The following is a 23,238-nucleotide window of genomic DNA, read 5'->3' on the forward strand; positions in this document are numbered from 1 at the left end:
GTCATTTGGTTCCCCGGAGGTTAATTGCCTTGTCGTCTAGACCGTAATCTGGTTTTAACCCCATTAGGGACCGAACCTCAAATTTTAGTGCACGGAATTCAGATCATTAACCAACGTGCCACTGTTTACCTGTGCTGTAGCAGCTGTCTCCGTCAGATCCAAGACTCCAGCCTGGATAGCAGGAGCATTTCACAGTATTTTTGTGCTGTTCGCATACTTGGCTGCAACGTAGGTGCTTTGAGCAGTAATCCAGAATCTCGCAGGTCTGAGCGTCCGAGCCCAACTGGAACCCGGCGGGACAGGAACATACGACCCCTTTACCAGGAGCCACCGAGCACTCATGGCTACAGCCGCCTTTTCGTATCGAACACTCATCTAGAGAACATAGAGATGGAAAAGGATTTATTGTTGGAGAAGAGGCGAATAAACTGTCACTTCAGAAGTAAATAGCAGGGTCCGAACTGTGAGACTGCAAAAAAACCTGATGGAATTCCTGCGCAGACATATGGCCGAGCAGCAGGGCGTCTCAGACGCTTGGAGGAGCTGAGTACAGAAAGGATGAACGAGCAAAGAAAGAGTTTTTGAGCTCTCTGTTTAGTCCTTCAGGCTATATGCTTCTTGGTCAGCTGGTGAGACTGAGTTTTATTTGGCTTCACTCTGAGGCTGGCTTTGTCTCACAAGTTTAAGCACTAGAAGAAGACTCTTAAAAGTCTCAGGAAAAGTTCTGAGTAGGTGCAATAGCTTGTCGCTGGGGTGGTACCTTATTAACCCCTAAAAGGTTCCCATTACAACCTCAAGGTTAAGTGTTTCTACACTAAAATGCTAATATGCTAATTTAAGGGGTAAAAAAAAGTGATTTATTAAACCTTCGAAGATTATAAGACAGGTATTACTACTGTGATAAGTACATTCCAGATGTAGTAGTTTAAAAGTCATAAAACCCTCAAACACATTTATTTGAGATGTTAAGATAACTCTAATAGCAAACTTACATAACAGAAATGTTTATTAGATGCTTTTGTTTACATCTGGAAGACATTAAAAGACAGATGCAAATAAACAACATTGGAAGACATATTAATATAATTAGATGATTTGCTCATCTATTAGACACTTTTTAGAAGTTAAGTTGAAGTTTAGGAACATCTTTAAGATGTTTAATATTTAGAATGATCATTAAGACCTTTTTAGGACGTCTGTCAGACCATTGAACAGGTGTTTTACATATCAAATTATCATTATAATACATTTTGCTGGCGTACATGTACTGTCTGAATGTACTACACATCTCAAAAACATCTATTAGGCATCAATTTTTAGTTGTTAATGTTTAGTCATTAACATGTTTAGATCAGGCATCATGGTGGCATAATGGGTAGCATGATCACCTCACAGAAAGAAGGTCGCTGGTTCGAGCCCCAGCTGGGTCAGTTGACATTTCTATGTGGAGTTTGCATGTTCTCCCCATGTTTGTGTAGGTTTCCTCCACAAGTCCAAAGACATGCGACATAGGTGAATTGGGTAAGCTAAAAATTGTCGGTAGTATAAGGGTGTGAATGACTGTGTATGGATGTTTCCCAGTGGTGGGTTGCAGCTGGAAGGGCATCCTTTGCGTAAAACATATGCTGCATAAGTTGGCGGTTAATTCTGCTGTGGCGACCCCAGATTAATAAAGAGACTAAGCCGAAAAGAAAATGAATGAATGAATAAATGTTTAGATCATATGTCTAAGTCATAATGTCTAAGATGGTTAAAATTTAGAATGATAATTTAGCAGACATGTTTTAGATGTTTACCAGACTTTTGAACACAGCAGATGTTATCTAGATCAACATCTTTAACATCTAAAAATTGACATCTAAAAGATGTTTTACGGATGTGAGTGTGCTATCTGGGAAGATAAAAAAAATAATAAAAATAAAAAGTAAACTAATTTTGCTCATCTGAAAAATGTCTTTTACATGTAAATATATAAGTGTTAAATACATGTTTAGACTGATCATTTATCAGATCTTTGTAAGATGTTTATCAGACTTTTGAACACAGCAGATGTTATCTAGACTTTTGAACACAGCAGATGGTATCTAGATCAACATCTTTAACATCTAAAAATTGACATCTAATATACGTTTTCTTGATACGAGTGTACTAAGATAAAAAATAAACACAAAAAAATGAGAAAGTGATCATTAAAATGCATCTTCCAGACATACGTGTACTATCAGGGAAAGCATAATAAATAAATACATAAATAAATATATAATAATACATCTAATACAGAAAGATGCTGTTCAGAAATAAAAATTAAACATTTTAAGGTGCCATTACACTAGTGCGTTTTTATTTTTAAATGTAAAGCAACGTTATGGTGATTCATTCTGCTGTGGTGACCCCTGATTAAGCAGGGACTAAGCCGAAGGAAAGTGAGTGAGTTGGTGAAGTTATGTTATGGTTTCACTAGTCTTGCCAACTTGTAGGGGACAAGATTAATTGTGGTATCTTAAGAGGACATATTATTAATCTGAGGTACTATTTGATGTTTATAATTTACCCCTAATTGATTTATACAAGTGCTATAAGTACAAGTACTAGTAATCTCAGGCACCACCATGAAATGTCATATTCTACCAAAGTTTAAAGTTCTACTTTAAAGCACAAATGTGCAATTCATGGGTTACATAAAGTACAAAGTTTTGGCTTAAGGGCTGCTGCCACAATGACAAGCTGCTGTACTTTTTATAGGTTCAGTTTTTGCACTTTTTCTGCAAAATGTGTATCTACTAAACACAAAGTTGCTGTAAACTCCATGATCTGTGATACACTTACTATGTTGAGTTTGTGTTGTAATGACCCAAGAAAAGTACCATTTATGCACTCAATTTTAGTTTTTAAAAACAGCAGCATCAAAACTAATAATCCACATCCTCTTATTTAAACAATATTAGTCTGATTTCATGAAAAAAAAGTGGTTTTATATTCAAATATTTACAAATCGCTTTCACATAGAGATTTCTATTTTTCATTCTGGCAATTAATAGCACAACAATTGTACCTAATCAAGGTATTTTACAAAAAAAACATCTCAAAATTCAAAATGTCTATAGTCTCTGCAGGTGTCTTTATCCAGTATATGTATTATTCTTAGTATTTCTTCCAACAAAGGCTCAGAGGCCCTAAATTCAGGCATTTTTTTTCCACCCTAAGCATCACCTTATTGTGATTTATGACCGAGGACTGCAGGTTTTGGGCAATGTAATATGGCAGAACTTCATCCCAGTAGCCCCATGGTAAGATGCTAAATGAAAAAATGTGGTTAAGCATTTGCTAAAGCTGTCAACTAGCAGTATATATGTTAGCCTCTTGGGTGATGAGCTCAATAATGCTATTTTGAACAGTGATGATAAATCGTACGCCTATTGCAAATGGCTTGTTTACAGCATTAATGCACTTGGAGAGAAAATACCTCTTTCAAGCAGACATTAAAAAACGAAGCTTGTGTAATAAATTTTCGAGGAAGAGAGGTTATAATAATTAAAAACACTTTCAGAGTGTGCTTTAGTGGGACGCTGACTATTTAAAACTGTTTTTAATTCATTTTGCCAGTGTAATGCTTTGTCTTATCCCAGATAAAAATGCAACAGCTCCATGTAATGCATTCGTACAGTAGATTGGATTCTGAAAAAAAAGAGGTCTCTGAGGGATTCAAGGTAACACCACCTTGAACAGCAAGTGGTTTCAAGGTTTAAATGAAGCGTCTAGCACTGACGGAGGATAATGTATCCATAAACCTCAAGGCAGTCATATTGGTGGAGCTGCGGAGTGAATGAAAATGTGCTAGACACTCAAATGGAAAACAACAAAGCGCATGCAGGGGAGACGAGGGGAACTGAAATGGATCATTGATGAAGGGAAGGAGCTCGGAAAGGTCTAAAATGGCAAATGAAAGTACATTCAATCAGGCTTCGGCACAATCTGGCACTGGTGATATTGAGGGATCGTGCGGTGCGAGTGCAGTAACTAATACTGTAGAGAAAATTAAAAAAAGTTCCAGCATGGCCATAATGGATCTTTCTGGACGGAGAGTCACTTATAAATTCAGCTGAACTGCTGGTGTTCAAAAAACTCTTTGACTTTGTTAAAAAAAAAAAAAAAAAAGAGAAGGTCTGATTGGTTGTTGTTTTTTTTTTGTTTTTTTCAAGTTGAAGATTGATCAAAGACCTTGGAGTTTTTATTTAAAAATCTAAATCAATTAAATCCCTCAAATACAATGATTGGTGAATGGACAGATTAAAAGAATAACAGAAAACAGAACAATGAATGATTAAATATCATTAATGCACATCAGTAACTCAGCAGGGAACTTCTTTAAAATGTGTGTCCCTGTAAGAAAACATTGTAAATAATTGGAAATCCGGGGACTGCAAGAATTAAACCATTGGGAACAACTATGGCCGGAACCAAAGTTCACAGTGACTGTGTTTTCTCTAGACTCCTCTCAACTGGGGGACTTCTACATTCCGATTGCTTGCCACCGAACTGCATCATACAACAAGGCAAACAGATGCAGATTGTGGCATTGACGTTTATACCTGGGTCAAACCCTTGTAGGAAATATTTAATGTAAATACATCCAGACAAGGTAAAAATATCTACATAGAGCTTGCAATGTCGACTTTTAAACAAACCAACTGCACTTTAAAACAAATGTTTTCTGGTTTTGTAAGAAATGAACATGTAGTACAATCTGTCCCATCTTAACTCATTGCCATTTAAACGCAAACCATATGATGGAAAACACATCAATGCCTACAAACATCACTGTCATTTTGGGTGATTTGCCATCAAGACCAAGTTGGATATTATTTAATACACAAGTTGCCAATTCTTACGACAGACACATAGTTTGATTGACAAGAATACTTCTGACTTTTGCGTCCTCTAGAAATGTAGACATTTCTGTGTGATTTAAATGCTTAGAAAGTAAATGTGATGCTTATGATACGCAGGGTAACCTTTTGAGCAATGTTGCAGGAAAATTTTGCAGAGCGATGTTGCTTGGTTACTCTATTAAGTATGGGCAACAATTTTGTATCTCTAACCCATTGCCCTAATTAGTTACCGCATGTTAGGTCAGGCTAGTTTGTTCATCCCTTAGGACAATTTTAATTTGCAGAGGAGTGTCAGAAGAGATTGGACATTTGTGGTGTCATTTTTTCAAAGTTCCTCAGCAACACTGCTCAAAAAGCTGCCCTGTGTATCATCAACAAAAGTGACAGTTGTTGTTCCATTTTATTGGTGATTCCAAATAGCGAATTTAGTAATAAGTTTGGCCTACAGCAGGGGTGTCCAAACTTTTTGGGCAGAGGGCCAGATGCAAAAAAACAAACGTTGTCGCGGGCCAAATTTTACATACATCACACAGACACGTATATATATATATATATATATATATATATATATATATATATATATATATATATATATATATAAAAATACAGTTGAAGTCAGAATTGTTAGCCCCCGTTTATTTTTTCCCCAATTTCTGTTTAACAGAGAGAAGATTTTTTTCCACACATTTCTAAACATATTAGCTTTAGTAACTCATTTCTAATAACTGATTTATTTTATCTTTGCCATGATGACAGTAAATAATATTTCCCAATATTATAGATAGATAGATAGATAGATAGATAGATAGATAGATAGATAGATAGATAGATAGATAGATAGATAGATAGATAGATCATAACAAGAGCTGCTGCTTAATTGAATGCATGTAATAGCGACACCCGGTGGTTATTTATTGAATTACGTTTATTTTTGTATGGCGGGCCAGATTCTATTGATATTTATAAAAAGCCTCGCGGGCCGCCACAAAACTGATTGCGGGCCGCAGATGGCCCGCGGACCGTAGTTTGGACACGCCTGGCCTACAGTTTTGGAGAATCAGATATTTCCCCTTTCAAACAGAATGCCAAAGAGGCATTTCAGAGATGGCTGCCAATTGAAATGTTGAATTAAAGCAGTTGTTCTAGCAGGCAGCTAGCTCTCTGCAACTCCCACTGAAGCTCAGCAGGGCTGCGCCAGGTCAGTACCTAGATGGGAGACCGCATGGGAAGGCTGGGTTGTTGCCGGAAGTGGTGTTAGTGTAACCAGCAGGGGGTGCATAACCTGTGGTCTGTGTGGGTCCTAATGCCCCAGTATAGTGACAGGGACTCTGTACTGCTCAATGAGCGTAGTCTGTGGGCATAAGTCGTTAAACCAAGGTCTCGACTCTCTGTGGTTGCTAAAAATACGACTTCATCGCTCGGTGTCATCTCCATCAATCAGCTGTTGTGTGATTCGGCACAATATGGCTGCCGTCGCATCATCCAGGTGGATGCTGCACACTGGTGGTGGATGAAGAGATTCCCCCAGTGTGTAAAGGGCTTTGAGTGTCCACAAAAGCGCTATATAAATGGAGGAAATTATGATTATTATTATTATTCTCAATTCCAGTCCTCGGGACCGCCCGCCAGCATGTTTAGTGTGTCTTTCTTATATCACACACACGAGGATCAGTTTGATGGCTCTCATTGTTAACAAGCTGATAGTCTGAATCAGGTGTTTTAAGTAAAAAGAAAAGACGCTTCAAAAATGCAGGGTGGGGGGTCCAGAGGACTGGAATTGGAAACCACTGCCTTAAAGGGGCTTTGATCCAGCACAGAGAACACCAACAGCCGCAAACCACTGAAGATCTGCTTGGGCAATTCAGCTGCAGACGAACAGAAAAAAAAAATACAGTGACCTATTTCCACGATTGACTCTCCAAAGCTGATCTGGAGGCTCATTTATCAGGATTAGTGCTATTATGTGAGGGCCAGGTCTGCTTCAAACAATATTTATCCAAATCTGGACATTTCTGGAGTGTTTCCGGCTTTTTGGACCATTGAGTGTTTGAGCAGGGTGAGGGCATTCATCTCTACCACTTCTTCAGCTCAGTACTCTCTGCCATGTTTCAGCAGGAGTTTCGACGCCAGCTTAAAGTTAATGGGGGTTTGATTGGCCCCGTTTTAAATTAATAGGGGCATTAGACTGAATTGTGACGTTAAATGCTATTTTCAGACCTGCTGAATCTGTGCTCGTTGGCATTCAGGGAGCGGTTTAGGGGGAGTTTCAATTTAGTGCCAACCAAAGTTACACTGTTGTTTTTTTTGTAAAGGTCAGCAGGGTGCAATGAAGTAAATGAACAAATTAATTAATTAATAAAACCACATGACTATATAAAAGTTTATGGATACAAATTAAAATAAATAAATAGTCTATTGTATATTTTATTTTTGTCTATTTTGCAAAATAGTAGTAGTAGATGTGGTAGATGTCACACTACCTGACAAAGGTCTAAGTTTTAGGAACAACAAATAATAACTTGATCATTTGGTATCAGATGACATGGTAAAGCCTGCAGATTATGCTTATTTTACCAAAATAAAATATGATCATGCCTTGATTTGTAATTATGTAATTAGGACAGTAAGATCTGACTTTGCTTAGACAAAAATATTGTCCCTTAACAGAAATACTGTACAGTATAGAATATAAAGTCATGGTACAGTGGAAAAAGAATGAATATTGTGTATGACACCTATAAGCTTGGATGACTGCATCCAAACATCTCTGAAATGACTCAAATAACTCATTAACAAAGTCATCTGGAATAGCAAAGAAAGTGTTCTTGCAGATCTCCCAAAGACCATCAAGACTCTTTGCATACATCTTCAATGCCTCCTCCATCTTACCCCAGACATGCTCAATAATGTTCATGAGTAAATTATGAGTGAGTGAACAAGTGAGCCGCTTTGAACACAGCGTGTGCCAAATTTACTCTTTTTGCACTGACTGCTTATGTATGTGTGTGTGTGTGTACATTTTTTTATATCCCAGTGGGGACTTAAACCTGAACGCATACAGACTCATGGGGACCTATGTGACCATGACGACCAAAATGTAGGGCCCCCAGCATAAACATACTTATAAATCACACTGAATTAAGTATTTGAAAATGTAAACATGCAGATTCTTTCCTGTGAGGGTTGCGTTTAGGGGTATGGAAATCACCATTACATCTTACAAGAGTCCCCACTGGGATATAAGAATAATTTTGTTTGTTTGTGCGTATATATATATATATATATATATATATATATATATATATATATATATATATATATATATATATATATATATATATATATATATAATATTTTCTGAGGTGGGAAAGTTAAGTTATTTTGATTTTTAAAAGCTCTTCATCTTAAAAATTCCTGTTCAAGTTCCACATACATATATATATATATATATATATATATATATATATATATATATATATATATATATATATATATATATATATATATATATATATATATATATACAGTTGAAGTCAGAATTATTAGCCCTATTCGAATTGTTTTGTTCTTTTTTAAATATTCCCCAAATGTTTAACAGAGCAGGGAAATTTTCACAGTATGTCTGATAATATTTATTCTTCTGGAGAAAGTCTTATTTGTTTTATTTCGGCTAGAATAAAAGTAGTTTTTAATTTTTTTAAACATTTTATTGATTTTAGTGACAAAAGTATTAGCCCTTTTTAAGCTACATTTTTTATCGATAATATACAGAACAAACCGCTGTTTTACAATAACTTGCCTACTTACCCTAACCTACCTAGTTAACCTAATTAACCTAGTTCAGCCTTTAAATGTCACTTTAAGCTGTATAGAAGTGTCTTGAACAATATCTAGTCAAATATTATTTACTGTCATCATGGCAAAGATAAAATAAATCAGTTATTAGAAATGAGTTATTAAAATTATTATGTTTAGAAATGAAAAATCTTCTCTCTGTTAAAGAGAAATTAGGGGGAAAAAAGCGGTCAAATAATTCAGGGGGCTAATAATTCTGACTTTAACTGTATGTATATATATATATATATATATGTATATATATAGTGTCTAATAGCCACTACGCATTTTCACTACATTTTTTTTAAAGAATCTCATGCAAAGCCTTTTGTTTTGATGTAATTTTTGACAGTTGTAAACTCTGAAATTACTGAAATAACCCAGCGTAGTGATCAAGAACTGTAATGCACTCAAAGCCTGTCTGTATCTACTTTATCTCTGCATTTATCTGAAAATAACTGCACACCTTAATGTTCATCTGCCAATCAGAATCAAGTGTTTAACAGCACTGAGATAAAAATAAATGTAAAAATTCAGAATGTGATTTGCATGTCTCACCACAGTAGGGTCCTTCATCCGAGTGATCAGCACAGTCTTTCCAGCCGTTGCAGATGCGCTCGGGAGGGAGACACACTGAAGTGTCATTGGCACAGGGGAATTTAGGAGGTTTACAGACGGATACTTCACAGCCCTCCTCATCCGATTGGTCCTCACAGTCGATATCTCCATCACACACCCAGTCCTTACTAACACACTTCCCTGAGGTACAAAGCAGATAAAAAACACTTGTTTAACATCCTTAAATCTCTGCTATACAAAGATATCTGCTTTCTGCTTTCATCAAAACAGTGGGCAAATTAAAGATCCGCTGTATAATTTCCCATAGAGGTATGTAGTGGATTGTTGGACCTTGAACCTTTCCATTAAACTGCTCCTGTGTGTAGAACTACACATCTACTTTTATTTATTTATTTATTTATTTATTTTAACTAATCGCATCCAAAGCCTTTTGTTTTGTTTTGTTTGATGTGATTTTTGATAGATGTAAATTCTGAAATAACTTAAATCTTTCAGCGTAGTGATGTAGAACTGCAATGTGCTTAAAACCTGTCTAGAGCTTTAATAGCTGTGCGCTTACCTAAAAATAAATAGAATTATATAAATATTAAATTAATAATTAGAAATAATATTTTATGGCGGTTCAAGGGACTAAGCTGAAAAGAAAATTAATGAATGAAATCATCTTTTTATTTCACCAAAACAGCGAGCAAAGTCAAGATTTACTATAATTTCTCATAGGGTGTTTGCCGTATCATTAGGGACAATACATCATCATTGTTTTTGTCTAATTGTTGTAATTTGATTTATTTGTTTGATGAAAAGAGAAGTTGATGACAGAATTAAGTGTTTTCTGAAAAAAATATGTAAAACTGAACATTTTAGTGAAAGCTACAATGTTATTCTTGTAACTTCATGTACTTTTAGCATAGTGTAAGGATTTTTTTTGTTTGTTTGTTGTTTAAAAAACGAAAATTGCAAGGAGGTTAGAAAAATAAGCAACACATTTACTGTATATTTATTGCCACTTTTCACTTTTCACATTTCACAGTCTAGATATTAATGGAGGTCGAACTTCAACTTTTTAACTTTAATATTTTCACAATTTCAGAAATGTGACTTTACATTAGAGGTCTGCATTCCCGCGGCTGTCCCGCGGGCGCCGCGGGACCCGACCAGATTTCTACGGCGCGGGTATAAATTTCCGAATAAATCACGGGAGCGGTCGGTAACGGGTTTAATTTGGGACGGCAGCGGGCTGTCTAGCAATATCGCTCCCGACTCCCGAGTGAGCACGCGTATGTATGTGTGTAAATGAAATAGCGCGATGCTGTGTTTAGCTTGTTTGTTGCAGTGTGTGTGTGTGTGTATGTATGCGCACGCGCGAATGAGAGGTGTGTGTGTGTGTGTGTGTGTGTGTGTGTGTGCGTGTGTGTGTGTGTGTGTGTGTGTGTGTGTGTGCACGCACGCGAATGAGAGATAGAGCTTTGCCTGTGTTTGTGCTTGGTGCTTATGAGTGTGTGTTAGAAGGCGCGCGCGCGAATGAGAGAGAAAGCATTGTCTGTGTGTGTGTGCTTGGTGCTGTGTGTGTGTGTGTGTTTATACAGACAGCTTGTTATAGGCTGTCTGGACTGTATAACTGGGTGATTTTCGGTTTTGTTCTCCCCCCGCTCTTTAGCGGGATCGGGCGCGGCGGATAGAAAACGGGGCGGGTCGGGCAGCGGGACATCAAGTGCTTAATATAAGCGGGAGCGGTCGGGTTCCGGCTAAAACCTGGTGGATGCGGGTGGGAGCGGGATTCAAAATTTAGTCCCGCGCAGATCTCTACTTTACATTACATATTGTGGTTTAATATGTATGTCTGAACATTTATTAAAGCCTAAGAGTGACAACTGTGATATTTCTGTTTCTTAAAAAGTGACTTTCTTTCAGCGTGACTTTATAGGCATGTTTGGATCTTCAGCAAAAACCTTAATGTAGCAATCGTGGATTTTTCTTTTCCTATAAATGTGACTTTACATCACTTAATGTGATTTTATTTGTGACTTTTAGTTTATTTATTTTATTTAAGTCATTAAAAAAAATAACAAAGTTAAAAAGTGGACCATTTTTAGAAGAGTTTGTGTGTGGTGGGGGAAGGGGGGGGGGGGGATCACACTCCTCCGTCTATGCCAGGGTACTGGAGAGGAGGATCCAGCCGATGATTGAACCTAGGATCCAGGAGGAGCAATGCAGATTTCATCCAGGCCTTGGAACACTGGACCAGCTCTACACCTTCACCAGGGTGCTCGAAGGTTCATGGCAGTATGCCCAACCAGTCCACATGTGTTTGTGGATTTGGAGAAGGCATTTAACCGTGTACCTCGTGACATTCTATGGAAGGTGCTCTGGGAGAATGAGGTCAGAGGCGTTCTGTCAAGGGCTGTCTCGTCCCTGTATAAAGCAGGAGTTTTGTTCGCATTGAATTTCTATGCACAGCCTTTGGCCAGAGGGGGTTACGAGTGTGATGCGGCTGGGATGAGAATCAGCACCTCCAAGTCCGAGGCCATGGTGCTCCACCAAAAAGGGTGGTTTGTCATCTCCAGTGTAACATATTGTAACCTGCATTCTGGAGATAAACATTCCATTTAACATTCCAGAAAACAATCTGGGTGAATCGCCAGGACAATAAAATCACTTGGCGACGAAAAGTCTGGCTTAGTAATCCGTGGTGACATGTTAACAAGTCTGGGAGACTTCACAGAACCACTCTCTGCCTACTTCAAAAGAACATGACAGATAAGATAAGAAAGAAAATGAACTCATCAAATCCAGAACCAGCACAAAACCAATGTGTTATGTTTTGTAAACTTTGTATCTCATTTCTGACTTTTCTTACCTGTGTAACATCTCTTATAACCTGTATGCATGTTCCATTTAGGCCTTTGTAAAAGCATCAATGATGTAAGGATATGGGAACTATGTTAATGTACCTTTAATGTGATGTACTTGTAGAATGTTTGGTGTCAATAGAATGCCCTCGACATTTTATAACACATGATGCATAGATCGAGACCATAACTCGCATTGCTTTATTCTTTAAAGCCCTGTATTAAATGCCTGTCCGCATGCTTTAGGCGGGCGCTCAAATTTGCATACGCGCAGCCCAGAGACAAAGGAAGGTTCGCGCGCAAACTTTCCCCTGAAATCATTGGTCAGAATGCTGTACGGGTTGTCACGTGACCCGCAGGTATAAGCACACTTCCCCCCAAACATCTGGGCAGAAAGAGGACGTCCCAAAAAGGAACATCATTGACGGTGGTCCCTTTAAGGGCCACACAGCTCTTCATAGCCGCATGGACTTTTTCCCGCCACGCTTTCTTTATTTTCCGGCAAAGTAAATTCAGTTTAAAGTTTGCGATCGTGTTCGTCCGAACTGCATTACAAACTCCACGCATCAAAGGACATCAAGAGTAGTTTTCATCACGACGGAAGAGAGACGCATAAAAGAGACCTCCAGACATGAAAAACCAGGTGATTTTAGTTATGCGATTAAGCTGTGCCCCTTTTATCAAAAAGGTGTTTTTTAGAACCTTGGTGGTCCTTCATGGTGCGTGTGGAACTGAAAGTTTTGTCACTTTTTATCTGAAATCTATAATTCCTAGCTTTACTATGTCTCTTTGCTGTTACACGTTCTATAGACCCGATATCTCCACGTGGTTTACCTTTGTTTTGTGTTTAATGTATGTTTGTGCGTTTGTTTGTTCGTTACGTCTGACTAGTCAATAAATTCCATTATAATCAAATGAATTGTATTGTTTGCCTCACGAGAAAATGTCACTGAAATACAGATTCCCCTGCCTAGCTATTATAAGTTGTTTAAAACTTTTGAACGATTAATCTACTTCACAAGAAGTAGCAATTAAATTCCCTTTTTCTAAATGAATAGATTACAGTGTCCGCTCGGAAGAGCGGCGGCTCTGCTTGTGTTCGTTTGGTCAAATTAACAATAAATTGATCCGGAATATTAATTATTAATAATAATTCGTTATTGTTGATAATTAATATTCATAATCTGGGAATCTGCTCGGTCGCGCGAGCATGATCATTTACAATCATATGTTTGTTTGACTAAACTGACTGAAGCTTAAGCCGGAATATTAATAATTAAGAATAAACCGTTATTGTTGATTATTAATATTCATAAAATGAGCTAATTTCATGTTACACCAGGTTGGAGGATAGTCTTTACCCCAGGTAGCGGAGTTCAAGTACCTTGGGGTTTTGTTCATGAGTAGGGGAAGGATGGAACATGAGATTGACAGGCAGATCGGTGCAGAGGCAGCACTAATGCAATCAATGTACCAGTCCGTTGTGGTAAAGAAGGAGCTGAGCCGAAAGTCATAGCTCTTGATTTACCGGTCAATCCACGTTCCTACTCTGACCTGTGGTCATGAGCTTTGGGTCATGAACAAAAGGACAAGATCTCGGATACAAGTGGCCGAAATGAGTTTCCTTCACAGGGTCGCAGGGTGCACCCTTATAGATGAGCCCCAGGATGTGCTTGGAGTAGTGCTGCTCCTCCACATCGAGAAAAGTCAGCTGAGGTGGCTCGGGCATCTGTTTCGGATGCCTCCTGGGAGGTGCTCCAGGCATGTCCCACCGGTAGGGGGCCTCAGAAAAAGACCCAGGACATGCTGGAGGGACTATGTCTCTTGGCTGTCCTGGGAACATCTTGGGATACCCCCGGAGGAGCTGGAGGAAGTGTCTGGGGGGAGGGAATTCTGGGGTTCTCTTCTGAGTTTTCACAACTTTATATGAAACTGAATGAAATTAAACAGTACGAAAGTACATTTCACATCCACTTTTTTTCTTATTTGCAATGTCTAAATACATTTTTTCCCAAATTAATATAAATTTCACTCAAAAAACCTTATCAGTTCTTCTTAATGGTTTACTGAGTAACCTAAGGTGTTTCGATTTACTTTTTGAGCATGCTAGACAAGTCATTAGCGAGTCCCTCATTATCTTGCCAGACAAGTTCTTTAATAAGGTGAACGAGGGCGATAAGTACATAAATTACTTTTCTGTATCCTCCAAGACCAAATAGTTCATTAGACATTCCCTTAATCAGACTTTAATACACTTTACTTTGCATTTTACAGAAACTTAATCTTCATTTTATCCGAATTTCTCTCCTAACCAGGATATATGCAATTAAAAGGCATTTTAAACTTTAAGAAAAGTAAAGTTTGCTCCACGTTTATGAGAGGCCTAAGCCACTAAAACATCTTGACAGTCACTCTATAGCTTCTCACTGTTCAGTTTTGCAGCCCTACAGCCTGAAGGCGAATTAGCATTCTCGCTAACAGCTTCCCTCAGGAGTTTGTAATGGCTTTTTAAAACAGCGGTTTCAGATTTACGAGTAAAATGAGGTTCGTGACTTCCACGTTTTGTTCCGCAGCATAAATTACACAAAGTGACATCTCAAATGTGAAACCGTTATGTGCTTTAAATTGCTAATGCAAACATGCTAACAACTTTTCAGTAAGAGTAGGCAATGAATAAGCAGCTGTTCAGGCAGGAAGTGTTCTGTAGGCCAGTGATAGTCATATTAATGACGTGGATATAAAAATTAACATATTCATGGATTGAAACAGCCTGTTCATGCTTTTTGAAAGTTCTAGCAAGTGTTCTAGCCAAGTCAAGTGTTTAGCTTGGAGGCTAGCTGATCAATCAGGCTGAAAACTGTATTTAAATACAATCCTAAGTGTCCAGAAAATCAGTTTGGGGTGTTTCCAGTGGTTCTTTTGACAACAACACCTTTAAATAAATAGAATTTTAGGTATTTTGTTAGCAAATATCACAATGTGCTAAATTAACTACAATTGATTTGCTTCAAATTCTCATTTGTAAGTTGCTTTGGGAAAAAAAACCTCATTTAATGTAATGTAAACAAATTTAAGTAGATCTTTTTTTTTCCTCAATCATTCTCTTCATAAACCAGACTTTCTTTTCAACTCTTAAATGCTCCGACCTCTTACTTTTAAAGTTCAGCATTACAGATCAATCCCCACACACACAATTTCCCACAATTCTACCTGAACCCAGCTCACAAGGGTAATACAATATTCTCCGTCTGCCTCTATGAGAACAAAATGATGCATCTTAAACATTATTAATTCAGTCTAGAAGGAAGCAAAGCAATAATCAATGGCCTTTTGGAAGCTGCTTTCCGCACTACAGTCCCATTTTCGGCAGAATAAACGGTAATGCTACATAATTTGAATGAATGCTGAATCATCATGCCACCCCCAGGCCACAATCAATCGATTAATGATTATATTTACGGCCTGTCTTCACCCAGAGATGACGCTATTGAGAATTTTCCAACGGGTGAAACTTGATTATGTAATGTGATAATGTGATTATGTAATAGACCTTGCTTTTTACCTGAGACCTTGCAGGTAAACTTCGCCTTGGGGTCGCACATTCTCTTGGCTCCCTCACAGGCAAATTCATCACTACCGTCTTCACAGTCTTTGTCTCCATCGCAGCGCCAAATTTCGGGAACGCATGTGCCATCACCACGACAGTGAAACTCCTTCTCGCTGCAGTCATTAATAGCAGAAATCGCTGATGGAAGGAAAGAGTCAAAGCTATGGCCAGTATGTTTACAAAAATATGTCAATATTAACACAATTAAGACAATATTCTGATTAATGATGTACCATAAAAACAGTATTTTAAAAGTTAAATTCATTCAGTTCATTACTTATTCACCCTCAAGTTGTACCAAATCTACGGAGATCTTTTAGTTTTTGTTTGTTTATTTGTTTTTCTTACTATAGAAGTCAATTTTAAGTTTTTAGCTTTCTTCAACAGAATAAAAAAACTCAGAAATGTTTGAAACGACGTGAAGGTAAACCGTGAGTAAATTACTTCAAGGTCTTGTAAATGTGTTTTCATTTTATTGAAGGGTTATTGTTATTATCAGAGTATTATTGTTCATGTAAACATGCTCAGTGTTTCTGTGTGTTCGTGGGCACCTGTCCTGGAACAGGTAGCGTTCTCGTCGCTGAGGTCACCGCAGTCATTGTCTCCATCACACATCCAGTGTTCAGGGATGCACTTCCCGCTTGAGCACTGAAACTGAGCCACTGAACAGGCATGGACACAACCCACCTCATCACTGCCATCCCCACAGTCATCCTCTACAGAGAGATAAAAAGAGAAAGAGTGAGAAGGGTGTAGGTAGGGAGTGAGAGATGCATGGGTGGGTGGATGGATGAAAGATTTGATGGAAGCAAGGACAAAATAATAGATGGATAGATAAATGGATGGTAAAAGGAAAAAAAGGCAATAAAAGATGGATAGAAGCGAAGACAGAAGTAAAAACAATTGAATGGATGGACGGATGAACAGATGGATATGAAATAAGAAGGCAGTACAAATGGATGGATAGATGAATGAATGGATATAAAACAAGAAGCAGAAAGTACAAAAGAATGGAGGGATGGATATGAAATAAGAAAGAAAGTACAAACGGATGGATGGAAAAACAAACGGAAGGATATAAAATTAAAAAGAAGGAAGGACAAATGGATTGATGGATGGATGGATATGAAATAAGAAAAAAGAAAGTAAAAATAGATGGATGGAAGGACAGATGGATGAATATGAAATAAGAAAGGAGGAAGTACAAATGGATGGATGGACAGATGGATGTGAAACAAGAAGTAAGGGAAGTACAAATGGGTGGATGGATGGATGGAAAGATTGAAAGACGTGAAACAAAAAAGAATGAAGTACAAATGGAAGAATGGATGGATGGAAAGATGGATGCGAAACAAAAAGGAAGGAAGTACAAATGGATGGTTGGATGGATGGAGAAATGGATGGTTGGATGGATGGAGAGATTAAAGAAGGTGAAACTAAACAGAATGAAGTATAAATAGATAAATGGATGGATGGACAGATGAACAGGAAGAAATGAAAGATGTAAAGAATTAAAAATGGAAGGGAAAGCAATGTATAAATGGATGCATAAAACAAATAAAAAAAGGAAGGAGGAACCAAGCAATAAAGAAATAAATGCAAGTAGCAAGGATAAATATGAAAGAAATATACAAAATGGATGGATAAAACAAAGAATGACAAATAATGAGGTATGAAAAAAGGAAGCAAACAAGTGAGAGGGAAAGGTAAATGGAGGATTCGAGGAAAGAAGGGAAATGAAGTATGCAATGACAGAAATAAGGATAAAATGATGAAAGGGTGAATAAAAGTAAGATCACAGAGAATTGGTAAAGAGGAAATTGTAAACAACTCTTAAATCCCACAGCAGGATCCATTTAAATTATTTTTTACCTGAAAATAAAATTCTCGATTAGTTTCGAAAGATCAAGGAGCAGATAAAGTCTGAAAAGTTCTTTCGTAACATTAGCTTACCGGAATCGCAGTGCCATTTCACACTGATGCATTTCCCATTAGTACAGGCAAACTGTGTCAGCGGCTCACAAGTGGGGAAATCTAGAGGAAACAGAAGAGGAACGAAAGATTTAACAAATTCAACACGACGAATGACAATAGACACTTCCCCTTTCCAACTTCACTCAACTTTGCAAGTCAACGCTGTTCCCGTGCCAGCAAGAAATGCAGAAAGAAAAACAAAAGCTTAGATTAAGCCTTCAACTAACAACTTTTTCCCCGCCAAGAATAGCAGAGAACAAACACAGAGTTTGTTTCTGCTGAACTTTGCACCTTCCATCTCATCTCTCAGGAGACAGAAGCACTAACCTGTCACACAAGTGTTTCAAAATAAACTAACGGAAACATCTATGTGCCATCACACAATAAACATAGGAATTAAGGAAAGGGAAGGAAGGAAATGAAAGGAAAAAAGTAGATTTAAAAATAAAAGGATGATGATGGATAGATGGTTGGATAGACGGATGGAAGGAATATCAAAATAATGGACAGAAGGAAGATTCAATGAAAGAAATATCAAAATGATAAATAGATGGATGAATGTTTAGATTGATAATTAGATGGAAAAAAATTAAAAATGATGAATGAATGAAAGTAACTAAGTAGGGGAAGGAAGGAAGGAAGGAAGGAAGATTCGATTGAAGGCCTAACAAAGTGGATGGATGGACGGATGGAAAATTCCATGGAAGCAATATAAAATGATGGATGGATGGAATGAAATATTAGATGGAAGGAAGATCAAAATGATGGAAGAATGGATGAATTGATGGATGGATGGAATAACAAAATGATGGATGGACTGATAAATGGATGGATGGATGGATGGATGGATGGATGGATGGATGGAAAATAAAAACTATGGATGGACGGAATGAAGATCAAAATGATGGGAGGATGGATGGAAGGAAATTTTAATGGAATGATAAATGGATGAATAAATGGATGGATGGAAAATAAAAAACTATAGATGGCTGGAATGAAATATTAGATGGAAGGAAGATCAAATGATGGAAGGATGGATGTATGGAAGAATGAAATGAAGGAAGCAGGCCATCAAGAAAATGAAAGGAGGATGCAAAAAAATGAAATTAACTGGCCGAAAAATGGATGGATGGATGGATGGATGGATGGATGGATGGATGGGTGGATGGGTAGATGCAAGTTTAAGCGGGAGGAATGGATGATTCAAAAATTAGATAAAATCAAGATCAAAATGAGAGATGGATGAATGGATGGATGGATGGATGAATGGGTGGGTGGATGGATGGATGAATAATTGAATTGAAAAGTGTAGAGGCAGATGGAAAAAACAAAGAAAGGTATCAAAAGGATAGAAAGAAAGGAGGATAAAAGGATCAAAGTATAAAACAAAGGGAACAGTGATGTCGTCAACAGGAAAGGAAAAAATTCCCTGCCAAAAAACTGCAGCAAAGAAAAGTTTTTTTTTTCTTTTAAAGTTTGCACCTCCATCTTTCCCCAAAAGAGACGGAAGTGTTTTCAAATAAACCAACAGTGGCCACCACCTTTAAAAATGAAACCCACATTAGAAAAGACATGACAGGAAATAGGAGATGAAAAAAACACCACATGAAGTGAGCGAGCAGCCATGCGGCGCCACATGCTTCAACTCCACGGCAAACAGAGTAACATTCGACATTTCGCCGACGCTTTCCAGTGCCAGCTTGATTTTGATTTAAGGAAGTCAAGCATAAACTTTAATTACTCTGTACGCGGCCCTGTGTGCGGATGAGAACCGAAGCGACCCTGGAACAGTACCCGAGGAAATTTAAGCGGTAATAAGATGCGACGACTAACAGAGGAGAAAGCTTCAAACACACACTTCATCCCTCCGAGGAGGAGAGGTGGAGATATGCTGCTGTTTCTCATCTCTCATTTACACCAGCTGAACGCCACTGTCGGAGACACTCCAGCCGTCACAACAGGTTCAGGGCGGTGCTGTTGAGAGCTGAAGAAACTCAGGCATGATAATGAGGAGAATAATATCATATCATCCAAAGGGATCCTTTTTTTTCACTGAATAATGACAATGTCTTTGACTTTGTGTTAATGATGAAGAGATCCCAGTGAATGTTTTTTGTGAGGAACTGGCATACAAGAAAGTAATTGTACTAAAGGACTGGCAACAGTGGTTTGACGAATAACATCTATAAGTTTTCTATTGCACAAAAGAGAACCTTTCCAGATTATTATGGTCACCCTTTATGATAAGGTTTCAGTAGTTAATGTATTTACTAACACAAACTAAAACTGTAATGAACTGAAATTAACTGAGTTAACAAACTTGCAATGAACAACTGCATTTTCATGAACTAATGTTAACTATCATAAACAAACACTGTAATAAATGCACTGTTCATTGTTTGTTCATGTTAGCAAATGCATTAACTAACATTAAATAATACAACCTTATTGTAAAGTGTGGCCAATATTTTCTAAGGTCGGAAAGTTAAGTTATTTTGATATTTAAAAAACTCTTCATCTTAAAAATTCCCGTTCAAGTTCCACATACAAATATATATAAATAAATAAATATATATATAAATATACACACACACACACACACACACACACGCACACGCACACGCACACGCACACGCACACGCACACACACACACACACACACACACACACACACACACACACAGTTAAAGTCAGAATTTTTTGCCCCCTTTTGATTTTTTGCCCACTTCTTTATAAAAAATCTCCCAAATGACTTTTAACAGAGCAAGGAAATTTTCACAGTATGTCTGATATTATTTTTTCTTCTGGAAGAAGTCTTATTTGTTTTACTTTGGCTAGAATAAAAACAGTTGTTATATTTAAAAAAAAAAAAAAAAAGGGGACAAAATTATTAGCCCCTCTAAGCTATTTTTTTTCCGATAGTCTACAGAACAAACCATCGTTTTACAATAACTTGCCTAATTACCCTAACCTGCGTATTTCACCTAATTAACCTAGTTAAGCCTTAAAATGTCACTTTAAGGTGCATAGAAGTGTCTTGAAAAATATCAATTGAAATATTATTTACTGTCATCATGGCAAAGATAAAATATATCAGTTATTAGAAATAAGTTTTTAAAACTATTATGCTTAGAAATGTGCTGAAACAATCTTCCCTCCATTAAACCGAAATTGGGGAAAAAAATAAACAAGGGGGGCGCAAAAAACTCAGGGGGGCTAATAATTCTGACTTCAACTGTATATAATAAAATCAGTGGCATCAAATAATGCTACTAAACCTAAAGATAATAGTTCCTAATTGGTGCTGATGAACCTCTGAATAATCTTTACCATATAGCATTAACTATTAATGCCACATATCTATCATATTTCATTGAATAATTCTTAATAGAACCTTTCCCATGCACTATGTTCTTGGTGGAACAATTAATTACAATATAGAACCTTTATTTTAAGTAAAGGTCTTAATTTTTTATATCTTAAGTTTACATTTTTCCTGCCACAGTATTTTGGTTCCCCAAAGAACCTTTCAATACTAACAGGAATACTAATGTGAAGTGATGCTACATAAGAACCATTGTTGTATAAAAGAACAACGAAGTAAACATTTTGTAAAACAATTCCGTTTTTTATTAAGTCTTAAAGTAGTACAGTCAACTTTCGGGTTGATGTCACTCGAGTGTCTGGAGGGGGTCATATTGAGCATCTATGAACTTGTTTTCCACTGAGGAAAAACTTTAAGTACTCTTCACATCAATTAATTACCCAAGGTTCCATCATGTTTCTTTTTAATTAAATACTGATTTTCAAAGTTGTGGCATTCATGGCCTCTTATATAAAAAGCTTGATTTTATTTATTTATTTATTTTCTGCCATAGAGAAATTACTAAAGAATATTTCAGTGAACGGTTCTGTTTTTCTTATAGTGTAAATAAACTTTATGAAACAAAGTTTAATATTATTCAAACTGAATTCTCACTTAATAAAGAAGCATTATATACAGTAGTACACAGCATAAATCATTATTCAAAAAATTTGTGAATCAATTTGATTCTATTTTTATTAAATATAGAGAATATGTCTTGGTGCATTTAAACAAAATAGTTTAATAATAATAAAAAAGTTATTTTAGATAATGCAAAAGTGTGGTCACATCACAGGAATAAAAAGATAATGCATTTAAATTCCAAGGAGGTTTTGCGAATGTTTTTATAATTATTATTTAATATTGTTTTTTTATTATTTTTTTATTATTATATTTCTTGTGGTGTTAAACGTTTTACACCATGATCCGAAGTTATTTTATAAAATTAAATCCAGTTTTGGCTTTGGTAGTATACAATGAATATATACATAAATAATAAACAAATGCACTTTATGCAAAGTCTCTTTAAAATGACAAAGTTCATCAGACTATTATTTTAAAGTTCTTCAGATTATTAAAATATTATTCACCAAAAAATCGTTAGTCATGTTTTCTCGTGATTACGACTTTATTTTCTTGTGATCTTAACATAAACAAAAACAACGTTTATGATGTTGAGATAACGAGAAAATAAAGTTAAAAAACCTTTGAAAAGTCAAGATGAATAGGGCAGCATGGTGGCTAAGTGGTCAGCACTGTCGCCTCAGTTCAAGAAGGTCCCTGATTCAAATCCCGGCTGGGTCAGATGGCATTACAATGTAAAGTTTGCATGTATTCCCCTTGTTCGTGTGGGTTTCCTCCAGGTGCTCCGGTTTCCCCCATGTCCAAAGACATGCAGTATTGGTGAATCTAATTAACTAAATTGGCCATAGTTTATGCCTTTGAATGTGAGAGTGTATGCATATTTCCCATTAATGAGTTGCAGCTGGAAGGGCATTCGTTGTGTAAAAACATATGCTGTATAAGTTGGTGGTTCATTCCGCTGTGGTGACCCCTGATTAATAAAGATACTAAGCTAAAGGAAAATGAATCAATGAACGAATGAATTCATGTCAAGATCATGAAAAAAGAAAAAGCATGATGCAAGAAAACAGAAAAGAAAAATATAATAACGCATATAAGGACTATTTTTAAGAGATTACACTTGTGAGATATTGTTTGACTCTAAAATCTACCAAATAAAAATATAAATAAAATTAAAAAAAAAAAAAATTCTTTAGCAGTGTCACAGTTCAGATGTGATCATGGCAGCAGCAGGCGACCTTCACATTAAAAACAAACAGCTCCTATCAAAGCTGTGCATTTTGACCTCCAAACGCACAAAACACATCAAAAGATATCAAAGAGGCCACAACAGAGGAAATCTGAAAACAAAGCGAGCCTTTTTCTTTGCTTGTGTAAGGATGCTACAACAAACACTTCAGATCTGCGATATCGTTTTGTCTGGCCTCTCAATAGCATGTCTATAGTTGTTGTAAGCCTCAGGCCATCAGATTAAACTCAATTCAAAACAGCACATCTGACCTTCAGCAGCCCTTCTTATGTTTTGAAAAACTATAACAGGCATCATTTGAGAGCAAT

At 36.9% G+C, this 23,238-nt stretch overlaps 2 protein-coding genes across 3 annotated transcripts in view; one reads left to right on the forward strand and one right to left on the reverse strand.

Moving 5' to 3' along the window:
* The window catches only part of LOC147831535 (uncharacterized), a 600,059-nt gene that overhangs the window by 256,482 nt on the left and 320,339 nt on the right, over nucleotides 1-23,238 (forward strand). The gene's annotated exons all lie outside the window — the stretch shown is intronic.
* lrp1ba (low density lipoprotein receptor-related protein 1Ba) overlaps nucleotides 1-23,238 on the reverse strand; it is a 458,912-nt gene that overhangs the window by 249,568 nt on the left and 186,106 nt on the right. For both annotated transcript variants that reach the window (XM_087304094.1, XM_087304093.1), the window contains exons 19-23: nucleotides 17,712-17,792; nucleotides 16,310-16,474; nucleotides 15,714-15,896; nucleotides 9,282-9,482; nucleotides 130-375 (exon numbers count right to left, since the gene is read on the reverse strand). In XM_087304094.1, coding sequence (XP_087160220.1) covers nucleotides 130-375; nucleotides 9,282-9,482; nucleotides 15,714-15,896; nucleotides 16,310-16,474; nucleotides 17,712-17,792 — 876 coding nt within the window. The remainder of the gene's footprint in view (nucleotides 1-129; nucleotides 376-9,281; nucleotides 9,483-15,713; nucleotides 15,897-16,309; nucleotides 16,475-17,711; nucleotides 17,793-23,238) is intronic.

Source organism: Danio rerio, chromosome 22 (genome assembly GCF_052040795.2).
Source record: "Danio rerio strain M-AB ecotype USA chromosome 22, GRCz13ab, whole genome shotgun sequence".
NCBI classification, from domain to species: Eukaryota; Metazoa; Chordata; class Actinopteri; order Cypriniformes; family Danionidae; genus Danio; species Danio rerio.